Source organism: Glycine max, chromosome 6, assembly GCF_000004515.6.
Source record: "Glycine max cultivar Williams 82 chromosome 6, Glycine_max_v4.0, whole genome shotgun sequence".
Taxonomy (NCBI): domain Eukaryota; kingdom Viridiplantae; phylum Streptophyta; class Magnoliopsida; order Fabales; family Fabaceae; genus Glycine; species Glycine max.
The window spans coordinates 14,257,997-14,284,185 of NC_038242.2; the positions used below are offsets into that span (position 1 = coordinate 14,257,997).

Genomic DNA, 26,189 nt, shown 5'->3' on the forward strand with positions numbered 1-26,189 from the left:
ATAGATCAATGACCCATGTCTTTTTTAGGCAATTGCTAAATAAAACCCCTTTTACTTATATTTTTTTTCCAAACATAACCTCTCCCTGAAACAAAATGCATAATTTTTTACCAAAATGGATTAGTTCACAAAACTAATTGTCAAAGTGGATGTTTTACAAACCTATTTACCTGTTAAATCATCCATGACAAGTAAATAGTTTTATAAAACACTCACTTTGGTAATTAATTTTGCAAAATAACCCATTTTGGTAAAAACTTCCAAAATGCACCCACTCTATATCAGAGAAGAAGAAACACTGCAATGGGGCTACATTTGAGAACCTGACATGTTGAAGATACCAAACCCCTTTGGCTCAACAAGCAAAAAAAAAGCTCTCAATCACAAAAATATATTATATATAAGAAAAAATAAAAATCCTCTTTATAGAGGGAAATATTCAATACAAAATTTTGTTTCATACCTAAAACACTCCTGCAGAAACGTTCCCCTCCAAGCATATATTAACACAAACAAAAAAAACGCAAAAGCAATGGCATAAAGAAAACGCATAAAAGTCAAATTGTTCAGATCATACATAAAATGTCAACCCCTTGGATGCTGCACTTCAGCCCGAGCCTGAGGCAAATACCGCCACTATTCACTGCATGTTTAGTTTGTAATTGAAAATGTTGTGGCGCATTCTAATATAAATTCAATAGATAAAAGTAAAATGAATGCAGAAGCAAGAATCTTGACTGATCTATTGGCAAAATTACTTTTGCTTTAAACGTAATTTTGCAACAGATTTCCAAACATGCTTTTACTCTATTTGGTAACCCTTTTTTTATCTCTTTTAGTACTTTCTTTCCTTTTATTTTAAAAAAAGAATAGGATTTGCCTCTAAATATTGCTCCAAAGAAATCTAATTAGGACTTGCAAAAGAAAGACATTTCTGGGTTTTTTAGCCAGAAAATGGTGTGAGAAGAGACTGAGAGAAGGTTCGTGTGTTTTGTAGTATCACCACTTGTATGTGTAGGAAGGAATTTAATTGTAAGTTTGATGGTATGAAATGGAATAAAAGAAAAAATAATTAAAAATAAATATTTGAATTAAAGTAGTATAATAATAATGTGCAATCTACACAAAATTTCAAATTTTCGTCTCTTTTTTTACCTATTTGATCTCAAGCTAACCAAGGGTAAGAAAGAAAATGCAAAAGGGTTAGGTGATATGTGAAGTGTTACCTTGACTGCTTTTCGGTTCAACGGCTTATTAGGTCTAAAGTGAAATGAAGGTGGAAAAAAAAAATAGTGCTGATTTGACTATTATGGAGGCTTAAAGGCTTTCTAAAACCATCTTTCAAAAGTTTCCTTTTAGGTAACAAAAATAAAAGGGTGCAATTAGTAAAATAAATAAAGATATACAAATTAATTAATTTAATGGAATATAATTTTGGTAAATTGAGTGCATATGAAGACATCTATTATGTGGCTACTCAGACCGTGTGCATACAATGATCTGCTCGGATTGCCCATATGACTGGTGATTTCAAATTGTCAATCCATACAAAAATGGTTAAGTCATATAACGATTTACAAATTGTCAACTAGACTACTAACTTCAACCTGACAAGTCACAAAAGATGCATTCCTAAATGTCTGTTGCATGTCATTAATTCACGTGGAGATTTTGAAAATTTAATAAAATAAAAAGATTTTATAAACATAAAAATCAAACTCTTACTTAAATTATTAAATTTATTTAAATGTAAGTCCCTTTTTTAAATTAAAATATATGAGAATATAATGTACAATGCAATATATCTAATTCAATCAAATGTAATTTATAAGTTTAGTCTATGGACTATTTTGTTAGCCATTATAAGTAACTAATATAAAATTGTTACAGTATAATCGATATGAAATAAGATATTGTCAAAGGATCTTCATTTATCCTTCATTTGCCTAATCATTATTCACATTGAGAATAATTATCTCAATGACACCCACTAACTGTTGTATTCACACAACACAATGCATAAAGAAACTTCAAGCAAATAACCTCTCTAGCAACAATGGATACGCTCGAAAAATTCCTAAAAATACATTAGATGTTTTACACGAGATAGAGAATTGCTGAAGCTTAACATTTTTATGTTTCCTCCGAACTATTATCTTTAATATTGTATCAATCTTGTGTAATTGTAAAATTCAACGCGTGCAAAATCCTGGGTGTTTACTTGGATAGGTAAGTGTAATACTACTTAGGTTTGTGCTTGAAGAGACATACTGAAAAAAAAAAAAAAAAACTTGTAACTTGTTTAAGTTATAATGGTACTTTGTGGTTTTTCATTGGACATAGCCTTTATCCTTTCATCTTATATTTGTTAAACATTGTCTTTCAAATTTGTTTTAATGGTTGTTAGACAAAAAGATTCTCATAAGCGATTTAAAATAGCTTATTTTTAAGCATATTGCACTGTCTTATAAGCAAATGATACAAAGTCTTTAAAAATGTTAGCAAAGGTTATTTGAAATACAATTTAACCCCCTTACTATGATTTCTTGTGTTTACAAAATTGAATCTAAACACCAATGGTTGATTATTCACGAACATGTTAAACTTGTAAAACAAGGTTGTTAGTGCAAATAACGAAGTGTAATTCAATTTAAAATAAGGTTGTTAATGTAAATATATTTACCATAGAAAATGAGTTTTTCTTTCGAAGTTCTATTACTAATGTTTTTCTTTGAATTATTCCATATTCTTTCCCTATTTATACTTTTTTTGAAAAATTATAAAAACGGAAAAGCAAAACACATTCTTATGCATTCCTATTCTGTTAATAAAAAATATTTTAATTAGAATACACCCACAATGATTTTTTTACATTGTTATCAATAATAAATTTTTACAAATGATAAAATATTAATTTTGTAATAATTATTTTGAAATTCATAATTGTGATGGATTGATTGCACAAAAATTTTGTTCTCTTTCTTCAATTGTGGCTATTGTTGCATTGTTAGTAAGTGGAGGGTGCCACATTGGTTTTTCTGGATTAAGGGGAGGAGACTTGGGATATTCCCAAAAGACATAGTCATAACATTCACAACCAAAGCAAATAATGTGAAGCCCTCTGCACAAAACCTTATAATGAAAAACATTTCCTTGAACTTTACCCACACCAAGTATTAAGATATATTTTAATGCATACTACAACAAACCTTTTTTTTATTTAAAATGTTGACATCCACTTTAATAAACTTTTCACTTAGATATAACATAAACAAATTCTAAAAACACCATAAATCTAATATATTAAACAAATAGAACAACATCATATCTCTCTATAATTCGTTTATATATTTTTTAATATTTAATGAAAAATATTCAATAAAAATTTAATACATTTTATGTTTTTGAAACGCAAAAAAAAAACATTTACACTTTCTTTATATGATCTACTAAATATAAACAAACAGTAATGACAGGAAGATTTTGAAAAATGTCTTAGAAATTAATACTTTTTTATTTAATAAGTAAAGTAATTAATAAAATATTTTGTAAAAAAAAATATAATTATTGAAATAATTTTTCAAGGGATTATTGGAATACAAATTGTGTCTTTATGTTATCAAATTTTTTTTTACTATATAAAATTTTAAGGTGTTGTTGACTAATATGATTCTAGGTTTTAGTCTTGTAGATTAATCATTAAAGTTGATAAATATTTTATATCAATAAAATAATAAATAATATATATATATATATATATTATTTTAAATTTAATGGTAAAAACTGGTTATTATTTTATAAAAAATATATAAGAGAATATTTATTGAAAAAACTCATTTTGATTCTTCATCACTTTTTTTTTGTGAATTTCATAATATTACATAAGATACAAATTTTTTAATCATTTTTTATTAGTGCTAAAACCTAATTTAAGTTTTTAAATTTTACTTGTAAAAAATAGCATAATCTGTCTTTTTCCTCACTTACATTAAAGAAATAATATTCTTTTACGAAAGATTTTTTTTTTCTTTCTAAAATTCAATTTTCAGCTTAAAAAACTTTTAAGTAAAAATAACGATAAATAGGATGAAGTGACTTATCCTTTGGTTTTTTTTCTCGTAAATATAAAGAAAACTTTGAGTAGCTCGAAATCTTGAACAACAAAGCATATCCCCCTCTAGGCGCAGTGTAAGACGCCACACTAAAATGCGCAACGAACTTGTCCGAATCAATGGCCACAACGCAACACTAACATGCGCCCATCGTGCGTTGCTGTGCAGTGTGCACCGAACTCAGAAGCAGGCACGGCACAACAGTAAGAAGAAAAAGACGAAACAAACAAAAAACACAAACACACACCAATTAATTAATCAATAACATGACACACTCATATATATAACCATAACTAATAAAAAACAAACCAAAAAAATCATTCATTTCATATCCCCTTTGTTTCTCTCTTTGACTCCTCATTTCTTTCTCTTTCTCTCTTCTTCTTCTTCTTCTTCTTCTTCTTCTTTTCTTGTGTGTGTTTGTGTCCGCCGTTGAAGCCTAAACGAAACAACGAAGAAGAAGAAAGAAGAAGCATGGTTTCAACGAGACGCAACAGTGGATCTTTCTCCAACAGTAACAAAAGGCCTTCTTCTTCTTCTTCTTCCGAAGACAAGACTCCTTCTCCTCCCCCTAAGCGCCAAAAGGTTTTTTCTTTTTCCTTTTCCATTTCTTCGCTGAAACCCTATTTCTTGCTCGATTCGCGTCGCTGATTCGCTCCGATTTTTTTCCTCAGGTCGACAATGGTGCTGCCACGTCGGAGAAACCGATGCCGGCGGCGGAAAATTCCAAGGAATTGAGCACGCTGGAGCCTCCCGCTGACCCCGGAGAATGCGCCGTTCAGGACGCGCAGATCGCCGGCGCAGCAAGTTCCGACGGCAAGGCCGAAGCTACTCCGCCGATCGCCGATGGTTCTTTTTGCCAGTCACACTTTTCTCACTTTCATTATTTTTTATTTTTTATTTTAATTATTTTATTATTATTATTTTGTGATGTCAAGGTTCTACACCGACTGTGGTGGCTGATAAACCTAGGGGTTCGTTCTCTTCTTGGAGGGTACATCCGAAGCAAAACCCAAATTTTGAACCTTCAGTTCCATGGTGCAGACTCTTGTCTCAGTCCGCGCAGGTAATTTATTTTTTGTTTTGTGTTTTTGTTTGAGTGAAATTAGAGTTCACTCCAAAGTCCAAATTTTTGTTTACTTGGAGTTTGATTTTGTTGTTGCTGCAGAATCCGAATGTTTTAATTTCCACACCCAGCTTTACTATTGGCTCAAGTAGGAGTTGCAATTTTTCGTTGAAGGATCAGACTATAAGTGCAAATTTGTGCAAGATCAAGCACACGCAGGTACATAAATCTCAGGGAGTTTGTGATTGTGCTTGGAATGGAAGAGTTATTTTTTTTTTGTCTTTTTCTTTCCGAGCACACACCTTGGCACTATGATTTTTTGTTTTTTTTACTGGGTTGTTGTTTGAGATGTGAATGAGAATACTTGAGTGAAGGTGTGTGCTTGGTTGGGTTTTTTTTTTTTTTTTTTTCTTTCTTTATAGTTGTTTGAGGTAAATATTGTAGGATATGTATGTGCAGTATGATTACTGTTGTTTCTGGAAATGATCAGCGCGAGGGAAATGTCGTGGCTGTGCTAGAAAGTATGGGCAGCAAAGGATCGGTTGTAGTGAATGGGACTCTCGTCAAGAGGAGTGCCAGCTGCGTGCTTAACTCGGGGGATGAGGTGGTTTTTGGTTTGCTGGGGAATCATTCTTATGTATCCTTTTGCTTTTTTTGTATTTGAAAGTCGTTCCTCGCTACTGTTCTTTTCTAAAGGAGAATTATCATAATTTTCTATTTGCTTCATTGTCTTAAGTCATTTTGACCCTTTCTTTCTGTGTTTGCATGGGTTCCTTGATTTATTTTGACCTAGATTTTTCAGCAAATAAATCCCGAAGTTACAGTTAAGGCTGCAGAAATTCAGGGTGGTGCTGGCAAGTTTTTTCAGTTTGAGAGAAGGGCCGGAGACCCTTCAGCTGTGGCCGGAGCTTCTATTTTGGCTTCTCTTTCTAGCCTCAGACCAGAGCTTACAAGATGGAAATCTCCATCTCAGACTGCCCATAAACCTCAGCAGGGTACTGATGTTTCTAGTCATTCTGTTTTCCCCGATGGTACAGAAACTGAGCTTGATGGCCTGGAAGGCAACTCAGCTCCAAATGTAGCGACTGATAAAGCTTTTGATGTTGGAGCAAGCGACAAGAATTCACCTATGGATTGTGTTCCAGATGATGCAGGCGCAGAGGCAGGCAATGTAAAAATCTCTGGGGTGAATGCTTTCCTAGGGCCTTTCTTCAGGGTTCTAGCTGGATCTACTTGTAAACTGAAATTGAGCAAAAGTATCTGTAAACAGGTATTTGAAGAAAGAAATGGGACGAGGGATGCGCAAGCTGCATCGACTTCGAGTGCTTCTGTACGCTGTGCTGTTTTTAAAGAAGATGTCCATGCTGCAATACTGGATGGGAAAGAAATAGAAGTGTCCTTTGACAACTTCCCATACTACTTGAGGTATAACTAGTAGATGTCTCAGTCAATCCCATGAAGCTTTTGGCTTTGTTTTGATGTTATTTGGTGAATTTAAAACTGCCATTCTTGTTGTTCCTTTCATGTGTTTTCGTTATATTCTCTTGTATTAAAAAATAATTCCCATTGTATATTTCATGTACATTTGTTTACTACAAATTTAATTTTTACATGCAATTGCATTATTTAAAAATATCATTATAATATAGAAAATTAAATTAATAATTTTTATGTAACAATTGCAAATTTATATTATATAATTGTAAATTTTGATATCCTATACTGGATAGATATATGGGCGCTACTATGTTAGAGCTACGTTGCTAACAAAGGTTCCATTTGATTAATCTGAATCAATGAGTCTAAAAATTTCTTCAAACTATGACAAATGATATCAGACATTAAATAGTAATTATGCTTATATGATTTACAATTCTGTATTAAGTGGTTTTCTTTCATGGTTGTATGCTGATTTTAATTTATCATCTTATCTAAACTGGGTGTATAGATTGATTTAAAAATTTAGATACAACAACAATCTCAATGACAACAACAATTGAAGTCTGTTCCCTGTACGTGAATTGTGAAGTCAGCTCTATGAATCAAATGAGAGTATGAGACCATTGTATTCTATTAAAAATTAGATGATAGAAATTTTTTAAATTCAATTCTAACCCAGCCCTACATTTCCCACCCCTCTAAACTTTCTCATGTAAGGTCAACAATCAAATGCTCTCAAAAAGGTCCTTCTTATTGGAATGGACTTTTAGTAGTGTAGGAAATATTTGAGAATGGGAGAGATTAGAAATTTTGGAGGAAGAGGTTATTTGTACAATAGATCACTTCTTGATTTGTGACTTGATACAAACTCTAAGACATCATCCCTATTTATATTGGTGGCTTTTCCTACACCAATGGTTGGGATTTTGTCACACACATTTAATCTAATGGCTACAAATGATTCTCTAGAGCTTTCTTCATAGATACAATCTTATTGCACATTCTAGATCATTCTACATGCTACTCTAGAATTATCTTCTAAGGAGATCCTTCTAGAACATGTTTCTAGTATTTTAGCTTAACATGTCTTCTAGAACTTCAAATTTTTTGTTTAGGCAAATAAGGCACAAAATCAAGTTTATATTTCAACACCCCTCATAAACTTGATTTTGTTACTCCAATCTTCTTAGCCGGGTGAAGTTGTCTTTCTTGACTTTCAATCCTTGTCTTCTTTTTCTTTGACTTTGTAGCCTTGAGGTTGTTCAATGTAGACTTCTTCTCCAAGGTCTCCATTAAGGAAGACAAATTTCACGTTCATTTGATGTATCCTCCAATTATTTTGAGTTGCTAAGAAAATAATTAGTCTAACATTTTCTAGGCGAGCAATAGGAGCAAATACCTCATCATAGTCAATACTAGTTCTTTGATTGTAGTTTTTGCACCAATCTTGCCTTATATCTTTCAACTTCTCCTTTAGGGTTCTGCATTCTTCTTAGCTTTGTACACCCACGTCATGCCAATTGCCTTGTGCCTTTTTGGAAGTGAAACTATCTCCCATGTGTCATTATTCTTCATTGCCTTGATTTCTTCTTCCGTAGAATTTTTCCAATTCTTGTTTCCAACGACTTCTTGGAAGCTCATGAGTTCATAATCAGCAAATAGACAAAAGAGAGTAAGATTATCTTAGTTTTCAATTACTTCATAAATTTCTTGTAAGCTCTTGAAGTGTGGAACTCTTTCACTTGAGATTTCGTATTCTTGAGTATTTGCTTTTGGTGGAATTGGTGGGTTAGTAGGCTCCTCTCTTGCAAGTTCTATCCATGATTTCTCTATGCCATCTTGTTTGAAACACGGAAAAAAGTTGTAGTTTTGATCATGTAGTCCTCAATCCCATTCTCATTCATTAAAAATGATGTCTCTACTTATGATTGTCTTCCCTGAATTAGGATTGTAGAGCTTGTAGCCTTTAGAATTGGAGTCATAATCGATGAAGACGTATTTCTCGCTTTTGCCATCCAACTTGCTTCTTTTCTCATTCGGTATTGTGCACACGAGCAATGCTTCCAAAGACTCTTATATGTGAAATGTCAGGTTTCCTTCCACTCCATGCTTCTTGTGGGGTGTTTTTCCCCATACATTTCTTGTTGGAGACCGGGTGGAAGGATAAACTACACAAGTTTCTGCTTTTGCCCAAAACTCCTTTGGGTGTGTCTCTTGCTCTTAAGCATGCTCCTTGCCATGTTTAGGATTGTTCTATTCTTCCTTTCTGCCACTCCATTTTGTTGGGGGGATCTCAACACCATTAAGGGTCGTCGAATTCCATGATCATCACAATACTTTTGAAACTCATTTGATTAGAATTCTCCTCCACGATCGGATCTCATGGCTTTAATTTTAAAACCACTTTCTTTCTCAACAATGGCTTTGAACTTTTTGAAATTCTCAAACACCTCTAATTTATGCTTAAAAAAATACACCCATGTTTTTCTTGAAAAATCATCAATGAAGAGAAAAAATGATTACTCTTATCAAGTGAGCTTGTCTTGATCGGACCACCATCTGTATGTATGAGTTCCAACAACTTTTTAGCTCTCAAGTTAGATTCCTTTGGAAAGCTTTTCTTGAATTGCTTTCCAACATTGCAAGATAACTCTCTCACCATTTCCTTCTTGAAGAGCAACTCTAATCCTCCAAAATTGAGATGCCCATATTGAAGATGTCAAAGCCAAGATGCATCCTTGTAGCACATCTTGTGACATTTTGCAACATCATTTTGAATGCTGAGAACAAACATTTTATTTCTTGACATCAGTACCTTAGCAATCAAGTTACTTGCATTGTCTCTTTTAGAAAGGTTATTGTCTTTTAAGCGGATATCGTAACCTTTCTCTAGGAGTTGCCCCAAACTCAATATATTACTTTTCATATTTGGCACAAAATAAACATTTGAGATGAATTGATGATCACCATTCTTTAAACGGATAAGAATCTTACCTTTTCCTTTCACTTCTACCTTGGATTCATCTCCTAATGCTACATTGCGACTCCGATTCATCAAGCTCCATGAATATGCTTCTTTTTTCATATATATGATTGCTTGCACCTGTGTTTAGGTACCATCTATTGCCTTCACTCCTTTCATTACCCGTGCTAGTCATCAATAAAGTGTCTCCTTCTTTACTTTTTTCTTCAACATAGTTTGTCTTCTCTTCAACTCTATTTTTGCTAGGAGCTCTATATTCAGAAGCATAATGAGCAAACTTCTCACAATTGGAACATTTCACATTTGACTTGTCATATCTTGGTCTTAAGTTGCCTTGCGCACGACCTTTGTTGAGCTTCCTTTTTGGAAGTTGTTGTTGTCGTCATAGGGCCTCCAATCTCGTCTTCTTCCTTGATCTCCACCACGACCTCGTTCTTGTTGGCTTCTATTATTGTGACTACTCTCTTCGTTGGTCGAATTAACTTGTGTCTTGAGTAGTTGCTTCATGATCCCTTCCTTCTTTTTCTTTTGTTCATAAGCTTATAACAAGCTAAAAAGTTGCTCAATGGTCATAGCCTTCAAGTCTTTTGTTTCTTCGATGCTGGCAACAATATGTTCAAACTTTGGATCTAAAGATCTAAGAATTTTCTCCATAATTTTTACATCATCAAGCTTTACATCATCAAGACTCTAGAGAATTAGTCGGAGATGACTTCACCTTCTTTCATATGCAAGGTCTCAAACTCAGCTCTCAAAGTTTGAAGACGTACCTGGATTTGCTCCCTTATACGAGGTTTGAAGCTTCTTTCGCCGACTTTGCTTTCGAAACCTTCTTGAAAGCATCTCAAAAGCATCGTTATCTAATCCTTGATAGATTAGATAGAGAGGCTTCTTGTCTCTCTTTCTCGAGTCTCTCAAACTATGCCTTTGAGTTTGAGAGAGACTACCCTCATTCTTCGGCTCGGTGTGACCTTTCTCTACTATCTCCCAAACATCTTGTGCACTAAGGAGAGCTTTCATCTTGATGCTCCAATTGTCATGGTTGCTCTTGTTGAGCATTGGAACTTGGAATGGAACCATGCTGCTACTTGCCATCTTTATATAAAGGATCTTCTAGCTTTGATGCCAATTTGTTGGAATGAACTTTTAGTAGTAAAGGAAATATTTGAGAATGAGAGAGATTAGAAAGTTTTGGAGGAAGAGATTATTTGTACAATTGATCACTTCTTGATTTGTGGCTTGATTTGGCTTGATATTAACTCTTAAGACATCATCCCTATTTATACTAGTGGCTCCTCGTAAACCAATGGTTAGGATTTTGTCAACACACATTTAATCTAATGGCTACAAATGACTCTCTAGAACTTTCTTCATAGATACAACCTTATTCACATTCTAGATCATTTTACATGCTACTCTAGAATTATCTTCTATGGAGATCCTTCTAGAATATGCTTCTAGAATTTTAGTTTAACATGTCTTCTAGAACTTAGACTTTTTTTGTTTAGACAAATAAGACCCAGAATCAAGTTTATATTTCAACACTTCCAACAAACCCAGGTTTTGGTTTTGAAAGCAAAACCTCAACCAAAAAACCCTGCAGTCTTTTTGATTATTCACCCAATACATTTACTAAATACAAATGATGATATGAAAAAAAAATTAGCTGGAATAATATTTTGGTGAATTTAAATGAGGGAATACCATGTGGCTTTTAGCAGCAGTTGCTTCATTTATATGTAATTTATTCTCTTTTCTTCTATACTTCTTGCTTCATATATATTGTTTGGTATTTGAATTTTGTCGTAAGCATTTGGTATTTGAATTTTGTCGTAAGCATTTGGATTTCATGTTGCTTTCTTTTCTTTCAATGTGTATTCGTAGGACTTGGCAGTGGCACAACACTTGGTTGTAAATTTTGAACAATATTTTAAATATTGGTCTTGCTTGCATTGCAGTTAATGTGGTCTTACAATATCTCAGTTTGATGTGGTTACTACAATGAGATGTTGCAGCCACATCATGTGATGTTGTCCAAAATTTAAAACCTTGATTTTGAAGCATTTAAGTTTCTTAGTTTTTTATTTGTGTGACTTGATTGACCTTCATACATTTTGCTCGATTGTCATGCTTATGTCTTCTTGGTTTGATCATTAATTGCATTTCTGATCATATTTATATATTTTTTGCAGTGAGAATACAAAAACTGTCCTAATTGCAGCTTGCATTATACACCTGAAGCATAAAGAACATGCGAAGTACACCACAGATCTTACAACCATAAACCCTCGTATTTTACTCTCAGGACCTGCAGGTATGTGCGTATTGCATTACTGCTCTCCTATATCTTTTCTTTTTTGATGATTTTGGTTTGGTTCTGATTTCCATCTTTTCAACTCATTGTTTCCCTCAATTGCCATTGTTTCTACAGGGTCGGAAATATATCAGGAGATGTTGGCAAAAGCACTTGCAAAATACTTTGGAGCTAAATTGCTCATATTTGATAGCCATTCACTTTTGGGTGTAAGATAAAGTTTCCTTGTTGCTCTGATATTTAGATTAGTCAATGCACACCTTTTTTGTTGATGTGCAATTGAAGCATTTTTTCACTGGCAACACTGGTGTTGAATCTTCTTTTATTGTGTGTTTATACTTTATAGGGTTTATCCTCCAAGGAAGCAGAGCTGCTCAAAGATGGATTTAATGCTGAGAAATTCTGCGCCTACGCTAAAAGTCCTTCATCCTCAGACATGGCCAGATGCATGGATCCATCAGCTAGTGAACCAGATACACCAAACTCCTCAAATGCACCCACTCCATATGGCTTTGAGTCTCAACCCAAGTTAGAAGCTGATAATGTACCATCTACCTCTGGGACAGCTAAAAATTGTGTGTTTAAACTAGGTATGTGTGCCTCTTATCTCTATTTAAGGAGCTTTAATTTATGACAAAGGTTGATGTTTTCCATATATAATTCTGCAGGTGACAGGGTAAAATATAGTTCATCTTCTGGGGGCTTGTATCAGCTTCAGACAATTTCTTCAAAGTACAAGTTTGTGTTAAATTGTTCTGAACTGGCTTATATTTCTCATAATCTCAATGATACAAATTGTTGTGCACATCCTTTTGCTTTTATCCGATTAACTACAGAACTCAAGTTGTCTATCAAGATTACCTTTGCAGATCTAACATTTTATACACGATATAGTAGTATACTAGTGTAGCAGGTGGATTTTTTTTTAACCAAATTTAACAGTCGTAGCAGACTGCCCTAACTCATGATTGCAACCTGGCAATCCAAATCACTATAAATAACTAGTTATACAACACATTTTTTTTTTGGTGAATACAATGTATGCTTGACAATGAACAATGCCAAAGCTGCTATTTGTGTATCTGCATAAATGTTATTCTTTCTGTCCACTCTAGGTTGCTACTTAAACTTTGCTTAGGGAGAAATGTGGTAGGAAAAAAATGACAAATGAAAATAGGAGTTAGAAATTGTTTTTCTTTCTTTTTGGTAGTCATATCATATAAATGAAGGTTAAAAAATGGAGTGACAAACTTTCATATTCAGCTACTTGCTTACTTTCAGTTTCACTAAAATGTTATTTCTGGATTGTGTTGTTAAGAATACTATAGTAGCTTTATTGTTTTCTTATATATATTATTTACCAAACAAAGTGCAATTGTTTTTATTTTTGGTTATAATTTTGCTCAGCAATTGCTTATACAGGGGTCCAGCTAATGGAAGTCGGGGGAAGGTTGTCTTACTTTTTGATGATAATCCCTTGTCAAAGATTGGCGTAAGATTTGATAAACCCATACCTGATGGAGTTGATCTTGGAGGTTTGTGTGAGGGTGGTCAAGGATTTTTCTGCAATGGTAATGCCCTATCTGTCTAATAAATTATCCATTTAGATATTTATATTCTTATCTACAAACTTTATCTTTGTCCTTGATCTTGAACTTGTCTGTTTCTCTTTCCAGTCACCGATCTTCGATTGGAAAACAGTGGCATTGAAGAACTTGACAGATTACTTATTAATACATTGTTTGAGGTTGCCTTTCACTCCACTGATCTAATAAAAGTTTCCTCAAATCATATTATATTGTTCGTTAATCTTACAAGAATTTATACATCTTTTTTTCCCCTTCAGGTTGTGGTTAGTGAGAGCAGAAATGCACCTTTCATTTTGTTCATGAAAGATGCAGAGAAGTCTATAGTAGGAAATGGAGATCCATTTTCATTTAAAAGTAGGCTTGAAAATCTTCCGGACAATGTGGTGGTAATAGGTTCACACACTCACACTGACAGTCGAAAGGAGAAGGTACTAATTGTGTTTTTAATGATAACTGTTTAATGCTAGAATGGCATAATCTTTGAGGCATTTTAAGCCATCATGTGTATACAATTACAGAAAAATATTTTAGCAGCCAATTACATGATAATTTGAGCAAAGTGTTACATGCATACTTTAAAATAAGAGAAACTATAGAGGGATAATAAACTGAAACTGTGTGTCAGAGTACACAGTGGATGTGTGTTTATATAGGATAATTGCATTAATTATACATAAATAGAGGGTATCCTGTTTCCTCTAAATCAAAGATAATATCCCTATAAACTGTAATTAATACTAGAATCAGAATATTAATTCTGATTTTCAACACTACCCCTCAAGCTGAAGCTTTGTACACAATCAGCTTGTTACAAGTTAATTTATTCCCAACAAAAAACAAAAAAACTGAGCTCTACTAAAAAAAACAATAGTTTGAATGACAACTCAGGGATGTTGGTGAAGATCGGGGAATATTGCTAGAAAGAGAGAGCTGGGATATTTATCAGCCAAAGAAAAGCAAGTTTTGACTTTCTTAAAACCAATATTTTGAAGACGACTCAGGGATCTTGGTGAAATCGGGGAATATTGCTAGGAAGTGAGAGCTGGAATATCCATCAGCCTAAGAAAATTCAAAGCAAGTTCTGACTTTCTTAAAACCAAGATTTGGAAGTTTCAAACAAATAGTGGAGACCCAAAATTATTCAAACTTGAAAAGGAGGAAATAGTGGCAGAAAGACACAACCAGTGAAGCACAAAAGTCACCGAGAAACATGCCAGAAAAATACAGCGATAGAGAGGCAACCAGAACTGGAAAATGAGCGGCGAGCTGAAGGCGGTTGCCGGAAAACGTGCTGAAAAAGAGACAGCGGCAAAATAGGTGACAATTTCTTTTGTAGAAAATGAACGACAAGTAGGAGGCAGTGGCAAACCAATGACCAAAATTCTCACAAGATCCCGAAGCAGCCATGGGAGTGCAGGAAAATGACAAACAAACAGTACCGTAACAAAAAAAAGAAGCTGGAAAAACAAACGGGTTACAAAAGAGAGACCATGTCAAACGAGGTCGGAATGGCCCCAAACTGCAGGGGTAGGTGTGCGAGGAAGGGATGTCGCTGGGGTTGGAAGCGAGCCGGCAAAGGTGCTGTCATGCGCCAGACAACGGTGACGTGTGGGTGCTGTTTGGCTCGTCAAGGAAAGAGCACGTGGGAGCGCATGAAATGCCGGATGGGAAAGCGGTTGCCGGAAACATGTAGATTGGAAGGTGGGGGATGGTTTTCGTTATTCCCTCAATCTAGTTTTGATAGCATGTAAAATGAGAGAAAATAGAGGATATGTAATTAATACTAAAGTCAGATATCAGTCGGTTCCTAGATGAATTCCATGCAAATGGGATCTTCCCAAGGGGCAGTAATGCATCCTTTATTGCCCTAATCCCAAAGGTGAAAGATCCACAAAACCTTAATGAATATAGACTTATTTCACTAATAGGCTGTGTCTATAAGATTGTGGTCAAACTTCTAGCAAACAGATTGAAGAAGGTGATGCCAAAGATAATAGATGCAAGACAGTCTGCATTCATAAGTGGAAGACACTTGTTACACAGTGTATTGATAGCCAACGAAGTGGTGGAGGAAGCAAGGAGGTGTCATAAGCCATGCTTGGTGTTCAAAGTAGACTATGAAAGAGCTTACGACTCCGTCTCGTGGGATTTCCTAGCATATATGATGAGGAGATTAGGATTCTGCCCCAAGTGGATTTGCTGGATTGAGGGCTGTCTTAGCTCAGCCTCGGTTTCTGTTTTGGTAAATGGCAGCCCCACAAATGAATTCATTTCACAAAGAGGTCTTAGACAAGGTGACCCCCTAGCGCCCCTACTTTTTAATAATGCTGCGGAATGCCTAACCGATTTAATGAGAGAAGCATTGGATAAGAGCTTATTTAGCAGTTTCCTTGTGGGAAAAAACAAAGAGCCAGTCAACATCTTACAATACGTTGATGATACCATATTTTTTGGTAAAGCTACAATGCAGAATGTGAAGACAATCAAGTCCATGTTGAGAAGCTTTGAACTTGCATCAGGATTAAAGATCAATTTTGCAAAAAGTTGTTTTGGGGCAATCGGGAAATCGGATCAATGGCGGAAGGAGGCAGCTGAGTACCTTAATTGTAGTATGTTGTCTATGCCATTCCTTATTTGGGTATCCCCATTGGGGCTAACCCGAGACGTAGTGAGTTTTGGGATCCTATAATTAGAAAATTTGAGAGAAAATTAGCCAGATGGAAACAAAGACACATATCCTTCGGGGGAAGAGTGACTCTTATTAATGCAGTCCTAACAATAATTCCTATTTACTTTTTCTCTTTTTTCAGGGTACCCATAAAAATAATTGATAAACTGGTAACCATTTAGCAAAGATTTCTATGGGGCGGGGGAGCGGAGCAAAGGAAGATCGCATGGGTCAAATGGAAAACAGTGTGTCTACCAAAAGATAAAGGTGGCCTTGGCATAAATGACCTCAAGACCTTCAACACAGCATTGCTAGGAAATGGTGATGGGATCTTTTTCAGCAGCATGGGGAACCGTGGGCTAGGATATTACACTCTAAGTATGGTGGATGGAGGACATTGGAAGAAGGAAGAAGAGGTAGCTATGAATCCTCATGGTGGAAGGACCTGCTCATAACTCACCAATAGCAGCTAAACAACACACTTGAAAAGGAAACAGCCTGGAGGGTGGGACGTGGTGACAAGTTTAGGTTTTGGGAGCACTGTTGGATAGGCAATGATACACCATTAATGGTAAAATATTCAAGACTGTATCAGATTTCATGCCAACAACAACAAATCATTATGCAGATGGGGAGCAACACAAGTGCTGAATGGGAATGGAAGTTCAACTGGAGGAGACCTTTATTTGACAGTGAAATTGCAATGGCTGATGGCTTTCTTGGGGAGATAGCACAGAGAGAAATCCACCCACAAAGGGAAGATAATTGGGTTTGGAAACCTAATCCAAGCGGATCCTACTCAACAAAAAGTACGTATGATTTGTTATGGGGAGAATCAATGGGGGAAAATCAGGATACTACTTTTGAGGAGCTATGGAAACTCAAAATTTCTGCTAAATCATCAGTGTTTGCATGGAGTCTAATCAGGGATAGACTACCAACAAAGCTAAACCTCAGAAGGAGACAGGTGATGGTAAATGACAACCTATGTCCATTCTGCAGTAATAATGAAGAGGAGGCTGCCCACCTATTCTTCAATTGTAGCAAAATCCTACCTCTATGGTGGGAGTCATTGTCTTGGATTAACTTAGTGACAGCACTCCCGTAAAATCCTAGGGATCATTTTTGCAGCATGGAACTGGAAATGTTGGCGGAATAAAGTCCACAAGATGGAAATGTTGGTGGGTTGCTTTAACATGGACTATTTGGCAGCACAGAAATAAGATAGTGTTCCAAAATGAAATCTTCAACGGAAGCAAAGTGATGGATGATGCAGTACTTCTAATTTGGACTTGGATAAAATCTATGGAGAAAGATTTTGTATTACACTTTCACCAATGGTCTTCTAATCTAAAAGCAGGCTTTTCTACCTAGAATGGGATAGTTGGAGCTGGATTTATGTAAAATGTTAGTGTGAATCTAGCTCGGTTCCTTGTAACAAACAATGGAACCAGCTGGATACATATCTCTCATTATGTATATTTAGTACCACTGGTACTTCTCAGATATATATAAAATACCTATTGTTGCTGAGCAAAAAAAAATTTGATTTTCAATACATACCATTTGGTTTAGGTACCTGAACTGATCAGTTTCCAATGATATGTAATTTTTAGTAGGTGTGGGCTTAATATATCTGGTTTTTAGTAGGTGTGGGCTTAATATATCCGCTTTTTTTTTTCATTTGTCCTTGTATTTTTTTAGTCTTTGCAAAATGTGTTTTGTTTTTTCATCCTAAAAGTGCTATAGATAGTGCTTTAAACAGTAAAAAACGCATTGAACAGTGAAAAAAGTGCTATCTAAATTGTTTTAAGGACGAAAAACAAGACAAATACATTTTACAAGGACTAAACGAAAAAATAAATTTGTAAGGACGAAAATGAAGAAGCGTTAAATTGCAAGGACAAAAAAGGTATTTAAGCCTTTATTTTATTAATTGAGAAACTGCGAAAGATGTGCATTGTCAAAGTTATACAAATTGGATACCCTAAGTATCCTTTGAATTTTTCTTTCATTCTTGGTCTGCATTAGCGTGTATAAGTGATTATGTTATTATTTTTAACTGTTTTTCCTTGCAGTCACATCCTGGAGGTTTGCTTTTTACAAAGTTCGGCAGTAATCAGACTGCTCTTCTTGATTTGGCTTTCCCCGTAAGAACATCATCTCCTTATATTCGAAAGAGCACAACACGATTTATCTGTATATATTTGTCTTTTGTATGTCTTCCTTCTGGATTTTTCTGCCACGTTAAATCTCTCCCTTGTTTTCTCTATCTATCAGGATAGTTTTGGAAGATTGCATGACAGGGGAAAGGAAGCCCCAAAGCCAAACAAAACCTTAACTAAGCTTTTCCCAAATAAAGTGACTATTCACATGCCACAGGTTTGTATGTCAACACTTTTTTTCCCTCTCATATAATAATATAATTGTCAAACCAATTACCAAAATGTAAGTTGTTGGTTGAAGGTATATGGATGGTTTTATATTTTACATGCCCCCTCACTCAAGATCCTTGAGGCTTGAAGCATGGATAATGCAGACATATAATTATAAATTTCAGTTTCAATTAAAAGAATTGGAGTGTGAAGGATTGAACTCATGACCAGTTGGTCATATAGAACCTTTTATACTATGTTATAATTAAAAAAATTCAAAATGTTGGGTAAGGTACATCCGTACATGAATTGTTTATATCTATAACAATATTCATTGTATGTTTCTTGATACAGGATGAGGCACTTCTAGCATCTTGGAAGCAGCAACTCGATCGAGATGTTGAGACTCTTAAAATTAAAGAAAATTTGCACAATTTACGCACAGTAAGTATCTTGTGTGAGTTTGTAATTTTAATTCAAATTGTTTTATGGTAACTCATTATATTATTGATATTATTATTTAAACCTAACACCTTATATTTGGTTTTCAAAATCATTGTTCTGGTGGATTTTGCGTCTTTCTCATGTTATGGATTCACTCTATTTTGCCTGTTGAGCCATCCCTTTCCAAAAAACTTTTTTTTTGCTGATATGTTGGGTTTTATATTTAAATGGGTGACATGGAACAATGCTAGACAACAAATTGGTTGTTCTGGACCTAAGTAAATTTTGTACAAGACAGTCAGAATAATCTTTTGAGCCATGACTTTCTTTAATGAATATGGATCTAGCTCCTCTAAAGCGACCAAGTGTGTTAAGTGAGAAAACAAGGATACGTCTGTTGTTGATTTTAATTTTTGTACCTCAGATGCATTTAACTTCAAATCAATGGTGGATGCAACTTTACTTTCTCACATTGCAGTTTGTGCACTTGCTCATTTTAGAGGGGGACTAAATTGACTGGATATAATATTTAAACTTCTTGTTCTAAACTGTCTGAGGCAAGTTTTATTTGATGTTGTCTATAGAATAGAATTCATGGTTACATCATATTTGTTGCTGAATTGGGAGCTTCAATGTAATTTCTCATCATAATTTTAATATTGTTTCCTTCAAATCAATGTTAAATGTTGCTACATGTTAACCTAAACCTTGTTATTTCTATCACTAGGATTACAACAACAAAATATTTTTGCTGCTAGGTGAGGTTGGCTTTATGGATTGTACAATGTCATTAGGCTTGATGAAAGACCAAATTCTCATGACTTCCCTCTAAACAATTCCTCCCAATATTCTTCTTGGTTCCTCTGTTTCATAGGGTTAAAAATCATGCAATCTATTCTCCCGGATGCTTTCACTGGCCGTCTTTGCTCAATTGGTGCCACACTAATGTCTTATGTATGATTCTGAATGTTTTCTTTATGGTACTATTTTAGATTAGATCTTATGTGACAAAGTGGGGACTGGGGCTGCATTTTATTACTTTGTTGTTCTGCAGTGCTTATGCTTATACATGTTTTCCTGCTTTTTAGGATTACTGGGGTTAGGAATTATGTAAGTTTCTTAATTGAACTTAGGCCTGTATCTCGAGGAGTTGGGGTGTAGTACTAATGATGAATGTATAGTCCTTTGTAGTTAACTCCGTGTCTCTTTTAGAAAGTATTGGAGTTTCACGTGCAACTACATGCTGTTGTTAGGACTTTGTTAGAATAGCATGCAGTTTTTGTATCATTGTATCATATATTAAATGCATTTAGTTTTTATAGGAATTAGACAATTTTTATTTAGGACATAGAACCCAATTACTTTTAGCCTAGGAAATAGTACCCTCTTTGTCGATAATGTGAATGGATGCTTTGTTTAATATAAGAAAGCATCATTTAGAAACTCCATCTTAAATCTCCCCCTCAAAATTCTGATGCAAGGGAAGGGAGAATTAGGTAGGGAAAGTTAGTGGAGTTAGTCAGAAGGGATTAGTTAGTTGGTTGGATGGTAATAGTTGAATAAATAGGTGAGGATAAGGATGGAAGGGGCATTCGGAGAATTAGACAATTTCTAAAGGAAAGTCTTGGAGGAGAATTGTTTCTGCTATTCTCTATTGTTCAATAAAATTGTACATTTTTGGGTGTTATTATTACTTGTTAGGGCAAAGGGGAAGACAAGTACCATTATAGTAGTTAGCTAGAGGGGGTTAGTTAAATAAATAGGACGATGTAAGGAAAGTGGGAGCATTCTTAATTATTTGCATTTGGGAATTGAGCAAATTGTCGAAAGAGGAAGCCTTTTGATATTAATCCTCTCCTTTTCTTTGTTTTCATTCAATATTAATAATAGAATCATTCTATTCTCATATTCCGTTACTGGGTTCCTAACAACTCTTTCATATTGTGATATAAACTAAGCTAATCTGAGAAACAGGATACACCCTAAATAATTAGAAGCTAGACAAATGGCAGTTTGATATGGCTATTTTTGTCAGAGTTGTTATTTTCCTTCTGTCAGCTACCATTCTGTTTCTTCTTTTTGTCTCATTAATTTATCATGTTCTACACATTTAATATTTGACCATGTTGTGCTGAGTAGATTATAATTGCTATCATGTTGTTCTTAACTGTTTTTCATTTAATCTTATTTAAAGGTTTTGAGCCGTTGTGGGGTGGAATGTGAAGGACTTGAGACCTTGTGCATTAGGAATCAGACACTTAGTATTGAAAGTATGTTCCACCAGTATGTGCTTAAGGTTTTGCTGCTTAAATATCTCCTATAGCTTTTTTGCTATATTGCAGATGCAGAGAAGATAGTTGGTTGGGCTTTAAGCTGCCATCTCATGCAGAATGCTGAAACTGACCCTGATGCAAAACTCGTGTTGTCTTGTAAGAGGTAATCATTAGCTTGCACAGCTTGTTATTTAATATACATGCATACTTACAAATATATAACACTTCTAGGTTGTGTTGTGTTATTAATCATTAGTTATTCTTTTTAATTTTACCAGCATCCAGTATGGGGTTGGGATCTTACATGCTACCCAGAATGAGTCAAAAAGCCTGAAGAAGTCTCTTAAGGTGATTGTTATGGAGTTTTGCTACTTTGATTGTGGGAGATAGTGACATGACATCCAGTAGTTTGTTCCGAACTTACTGCTTGGAAGTTATTCTGTTGATAGAGTTTAATCAATTTTTTTCACGAATGCTGTGTTTTGAATTATCCCTCTTATGTTTTTTGAAATCAGGATGTTGTAACAGAAAACGAGTTTGAAAAGAGGCTTTTGGCTGATGTTATTCCACCTAACGACATTGGTGTTACTTTCGATGATATTGGAGCTCTTGAAAATGTCAAGGATACATTGAAGGAATTGGTTATGCTTCCTTTACAAAGGCCAGAGCTATTTTGTAAAGGGCAATTAACCAAGGTTTGCTCTACAGATTAAAACACATTCTATTGTTTAACACGCATTCCTTTGTGACTATTGACAGGAGAAGTTAGATTCCATTGTTGTTTGTTTCCTTCCCTGCTTTTCACTAGTTTTTTTTTTTTTTTAAAAAAGTTGATTGACTGATGAAAGAAAAATAAATAATCTGACCCAGCTCATGATATCTCATTTTTGGTAGTCTTTTCATGTGTGGCAAAGGCCTTTCTGCAAGCATGTAATTCATGTAAAAATTTAAAATTTCAATGAAGCCATTAAAGCTAAGAGCATCAATGATATGCAATTGGTTTTAAGAAACTGGTTTTAGGAGAGCTTTTGGAGCTGTTTCCTGAACATTGAAATAAATTTTTATTCCAGTAAAAATCACAAACATTAAAATAATGTGAAGTTGTAGCCCATCTCTTGTCAAATTATTAATCATTTTTATTTTATGATTGTGAATTACCTTCCATGCAGCCGTGCAAGGGTATCCTATTATTTGGTCCCCCTGGAACAGGTAAGACAATGCTTGCAAAGGCAGTTGCTACCGAAGCTGGTGCAAATTTCATCAACATTTCCATGTCAAGTATCACATCTAAGGTTAGATATGCTTCACTGGGTTTATTTTAATGTCTCTGTTATCAGTTAGTTGTTCATTTTAACTGCATTCTTTTCCCATTTTGCTTCAGTGGTTTGGTGAGGGTGAAAAATACGTGAAAGCTGTTTTTTCCCTGGCAAGTAAAATTGCTCCTAGCGTGATATTTGTTGACGAAGTAAGCCTTTTGTATAAATGTTCTTAGTTTGTATCAATTCAACAGCTGAAAAATAAATCAGTGAAAACTAGTATGGCTTCTTGTATAGGTTGATAGCATGTTGGGCAGGAGGGAAAATCCTGGGGAGCATGAGGCCATGCGAAAGATGAAAAATGAATTCATGGTGAATTGGGATGGCTTACGCACAAAGGATACCGAGCGAGTTCTTGTACTTGCAGCCACTAATAGGCCTTTTGACCTAGATGAGGCTGTCATACGGAGGCTGCCTCGGAGGTGAACTCCATGTTCAACTGCACTTCAATTCCTTTTTTTTGCTCTTTTTTGGGAAGGGAGTGGGGTGGTGGGAGTGGGTAGGATGTTAATGGAACTAATTTGTTTGAAGTTTTCTTAATCATATTGGTCTTCTGCAGATTAATGGTAAATTTGCCCGATGCTCCAAATAGAGCAAAAATATTGAAAGTTATACTTGAAAAAGAGGACTTGTCTTCTGATATTGATATGGATGCAATTGCAAGTATGACTGATGGATATTCCGGAAGTGATCTTAAGGTTATGAGTGTTCCTTTTTAACCCAATACTTTTTTTAAATTAAGGTTATGGGTGCCTTCATGCTTGCTCTTTTATTGCAGAATTTGTGTGTAACTGCTGCACACCGTCCAATTAAAGAGATATTAGAAAAGGAGAAAAAGGTATGGCTTTTTGGAATGACATCTTAGCAGTATGCTAGTTTTTTTATTATTATTAAGTTTTTCATTTTTCTCTATTGTAAACATAGTTAGAATGGTTTGAGGTTGCATAAATCCATTCATACTTAATGTATAATTTGTTGATGCATGACAGGAACAGGCTGCTGCTGTATCAGAAGGTAGACCTGCTCCAGCATTAAGTGGAAGTGGAGATATCCGATCTTTAAACATGGAAGATTTCAAATATGCTCATCAACAGGTATATAAAAAGGATATCTCTTTCATGCAAGATCCTTCCTCAAAAAATAAATGAACAAATAACTTTGTGATATTTAAGCAGGTATGTGCAAGTGTTTCATCTGAATCCATAAATATGACCGAGCTTCAACAATGGAACGAACTATACGGTGAAGGTGGTTCAAGAGTAAAAAAAGCACTAAGCTATTTTATGTGAGAAAACCCTCTGTACAAATATTTCCCCCATTGCTGCCCCTATGTCCAGAAGCCTGCGTATTGTAGCTTTGTGCCGGCCTCATAACGCTTGCAGGGCTTGAGGCCGAGCTGTTTCGTCTATAAAAATGAAATATAGGTTTTTTAAGTACCTTTTTTTCCTTTCTTTTTTAAAACCCAAACCTGTGGGATGTGGGTTTTGAAAGGAGTGGAGCCTTACAGAATTTTGGCCAGGCTCTGCTGCATGTATTTTGTTCCTCATCCCCTGGCCGCCGATGTGTGTTGAAAGTGTCGCACTAGAAAAAAGAAGAGTCATAATGACCATGTGAAGCATTTATTTGCCCTCTCAATGGAATCTGCTAAAACAATTAAGCATTTAGATCATATGCATGATAGTGATCTCTGGAATCTTAAAAACCTTTTGTTAATCCTTAATTTTGGAAAACGTTATTCACTTTAGTTTTCTTTTAGTGTAAACAACAAAAAATAAAGTTTTAAAAAAAACTAGGATGATTGGCTTTTTTTTTATAAAATTATGGACAAACATTCAGGACTAAAAATTTAAGTATCTTACTGTTTTTCTTCACATATGGTTGCTCAATTTATTGGGCAGGGAATGACATTGTTTTGTTGCTCAATTTATTGGTTCGGGGATGACATTGTTAATGTTTTGTAAATTATTGGAAGTCGCTTTATACCCTCTGTTTTGATCTTTATACCTCCATTTTTTTATTTTTGATATTTCCAAAATACATCTCTTTCCTCTTCCCTATTCCTCCCATCCTTTCAACCTCACCATCACACCCACCGTCCATGGTTCCCTTCTTTCTCTCACCTTCACGGCTTTACCCCTCCCCGTCTCACACTCCCCCTACCACCTGAGTACAAATTTAAAGAGGAAACTTTTTTTTCACTTAATTATTTAAATATCTAATTTTTAATAAATAATGAATTTAATAAAAATATTTATTATTTATTTTGTGTAAAATTAAATATATGAACTAAAAAATGTATTTTCTTTTATTAGTATTTTTAAAAAAAATTGTTTTCATATGCGTAAAGCATCCTGGAGGAAAGACTTCTGCTCGCCCTTTGGATTCGTCACTGTTGAAGTGGGAAAGATACAATGTTTTTTATTTATTTATTTATAAGTGGATAACAACTTAAATTATAGTTTATATAAGCAGTATTAACTTAAGTCGCCAACAACTTAATGGAAAAATAAGAGAGAAATTCACGGTAGTTTTTCCCTTAAAGTATTGCATTAATGAAACCAAAGTTATCAATCTTGAAAGTCCCTCTCGTGGGAGTTTTTCTAAGAGTTCATATAAAAATAATAATAAAATATTTATAAATAATATATCAATTAAACATTTTAATAATATAATAAAATAAATTATTAAATTATAAATTTCATAATACTTAAATCTAGTAATGCATTTTAATAACTTGATGATATAATAATAATGATAAAATATTTTTATGATGTTATTAGAGGTGAAGGTTTTTCGACTAAGGAATAAAACATTAAATGTAGAGGTATGTTAAATCCTAAACGCATATAAAATAATTTATGTTTTTGGTTTTTTTTTTTTAACTTACTGATTTTTTAACTTAGTGATAAACTCTAAAAGTATATCAAATCTATACTAAATCTGTTTAGAGTTTAACTTTTGAGTTTGATAAGCATGAAAGAAATTATTTTTCTTAATATAATTAATATATTATGGAAAACCTTTATAGAAAAATACGTTTCGAAAGGGATAGTTCTGTAAGAAAAACAAAACAATAAGCGAGCGGTGCAAAGGTGTGTGAACAGCAACTTCCAAATTATTTGATAGAGCTTTGTAATCTCGGACAACGCAAATCAAGAACCGACCCATCTCATTTAGTTCCAAAATATTACAAATGTTGGAACCGACAATCACACACTCTAAACTGACAACAAATAGAAAGGCAACCGAATTAATTCGGTTCCAAATGTGACTCTAAGTGGGTAACGGCCAATTCTTTTTTAATACTGTTTTGAAAAATCACAAATCAAGTTGCACATTGAGATTTTTTTGTGCCTTTTCTGGTAAAGATGAATTTTCCCCATACCTAGCAAGCCTGAATCAATAAAGCACAGGATATTCATTCATTCAATATCTATTGATACTTTTCACTATTAGATTTTATCCTCAATATTTGTTGTCAATAATTTTGGAATATTTACTACAGGTACGGAAAAATTAATGCATGAGCTACACATTATTTTGGCAAATACACAAGGTTGAAATGCAGTACTTATTCCTATATCAGAATTTAACCGACATATTTGGAAA

At 34.4% G+C, this 26,189-nt stretch overlaps 1 protein-coding gene across 7 annotated transcripts; it reads left to right on the forward strand.

Moving 5' to 3' along the window:
* The first annotated feature begins 4,419 nt into the window (after window positions 1-4,419).
* Window positions 4,420-24,249, forward strand: LOC100778164 (uncharacterized). Of its 7 annotated transcripts, XM_041016559.1 has the most exons (28): window positions 4,421-4,697; window positions 4,787-4,961; window positions 5,051-5,178; window positions 5,281-5,397; window positions 5,669-5,815; window positions 5,972-6,349; window positions 6,449-6,603; window positions 11,794-11,915; window positions 12,033-12,124; window positions 12,262-12,505; window positions 12,584-12,647; window positions 13,323-13,486; window positions 13,592-13,662; window positions 13,762-13,932; window positions 18,251-18,322; window positions 18,453-18,554; window positions 18,902-18,991; window positions 21,186-21,261; window positions 21,334-21,427; window positions 21,543-21,612; window positions 21,780-21,959; window positions 22,434-22,556; window positions 22,646-22,729; window positions 22,818-23,002; window positions 23,140-23,278; window positions 23,359-23,418; window positions 23,570-23,674; window positions 23,756-24,249. In XM_041016559.1, exons 1-28 carry the CDS (start codon window positions 4,587-4,589, stop codon window positions 23,867-23,869), a joined length of 3,633 nt encoding a protein of 1,210 aa, XP_040872493.1. In that variant the 5' UTR covers window positions 4,421-4,586; the 3' UTR covers window positions 23,870-24,249. The 7 variants fall into 7 exon arrangements, with proteins under 7 accessions (XP_040872491.1, XP_040872493.1, XP_006581871.1 ...); XM_041016557.1 differs by having other exon boundaries at window positions 4,420-4,697; window positions 5,972-6,603; window positions 23,576-23,674; XM_006581808.4 differs by having other exon boundaries at window positions 5,972-6,603; window positions 12,584-12,653; window positions 13,338-13,486.
* The last annotated feature ends 1,940 nt before the right edge of the window (window positions 24,250-26,189 follow it).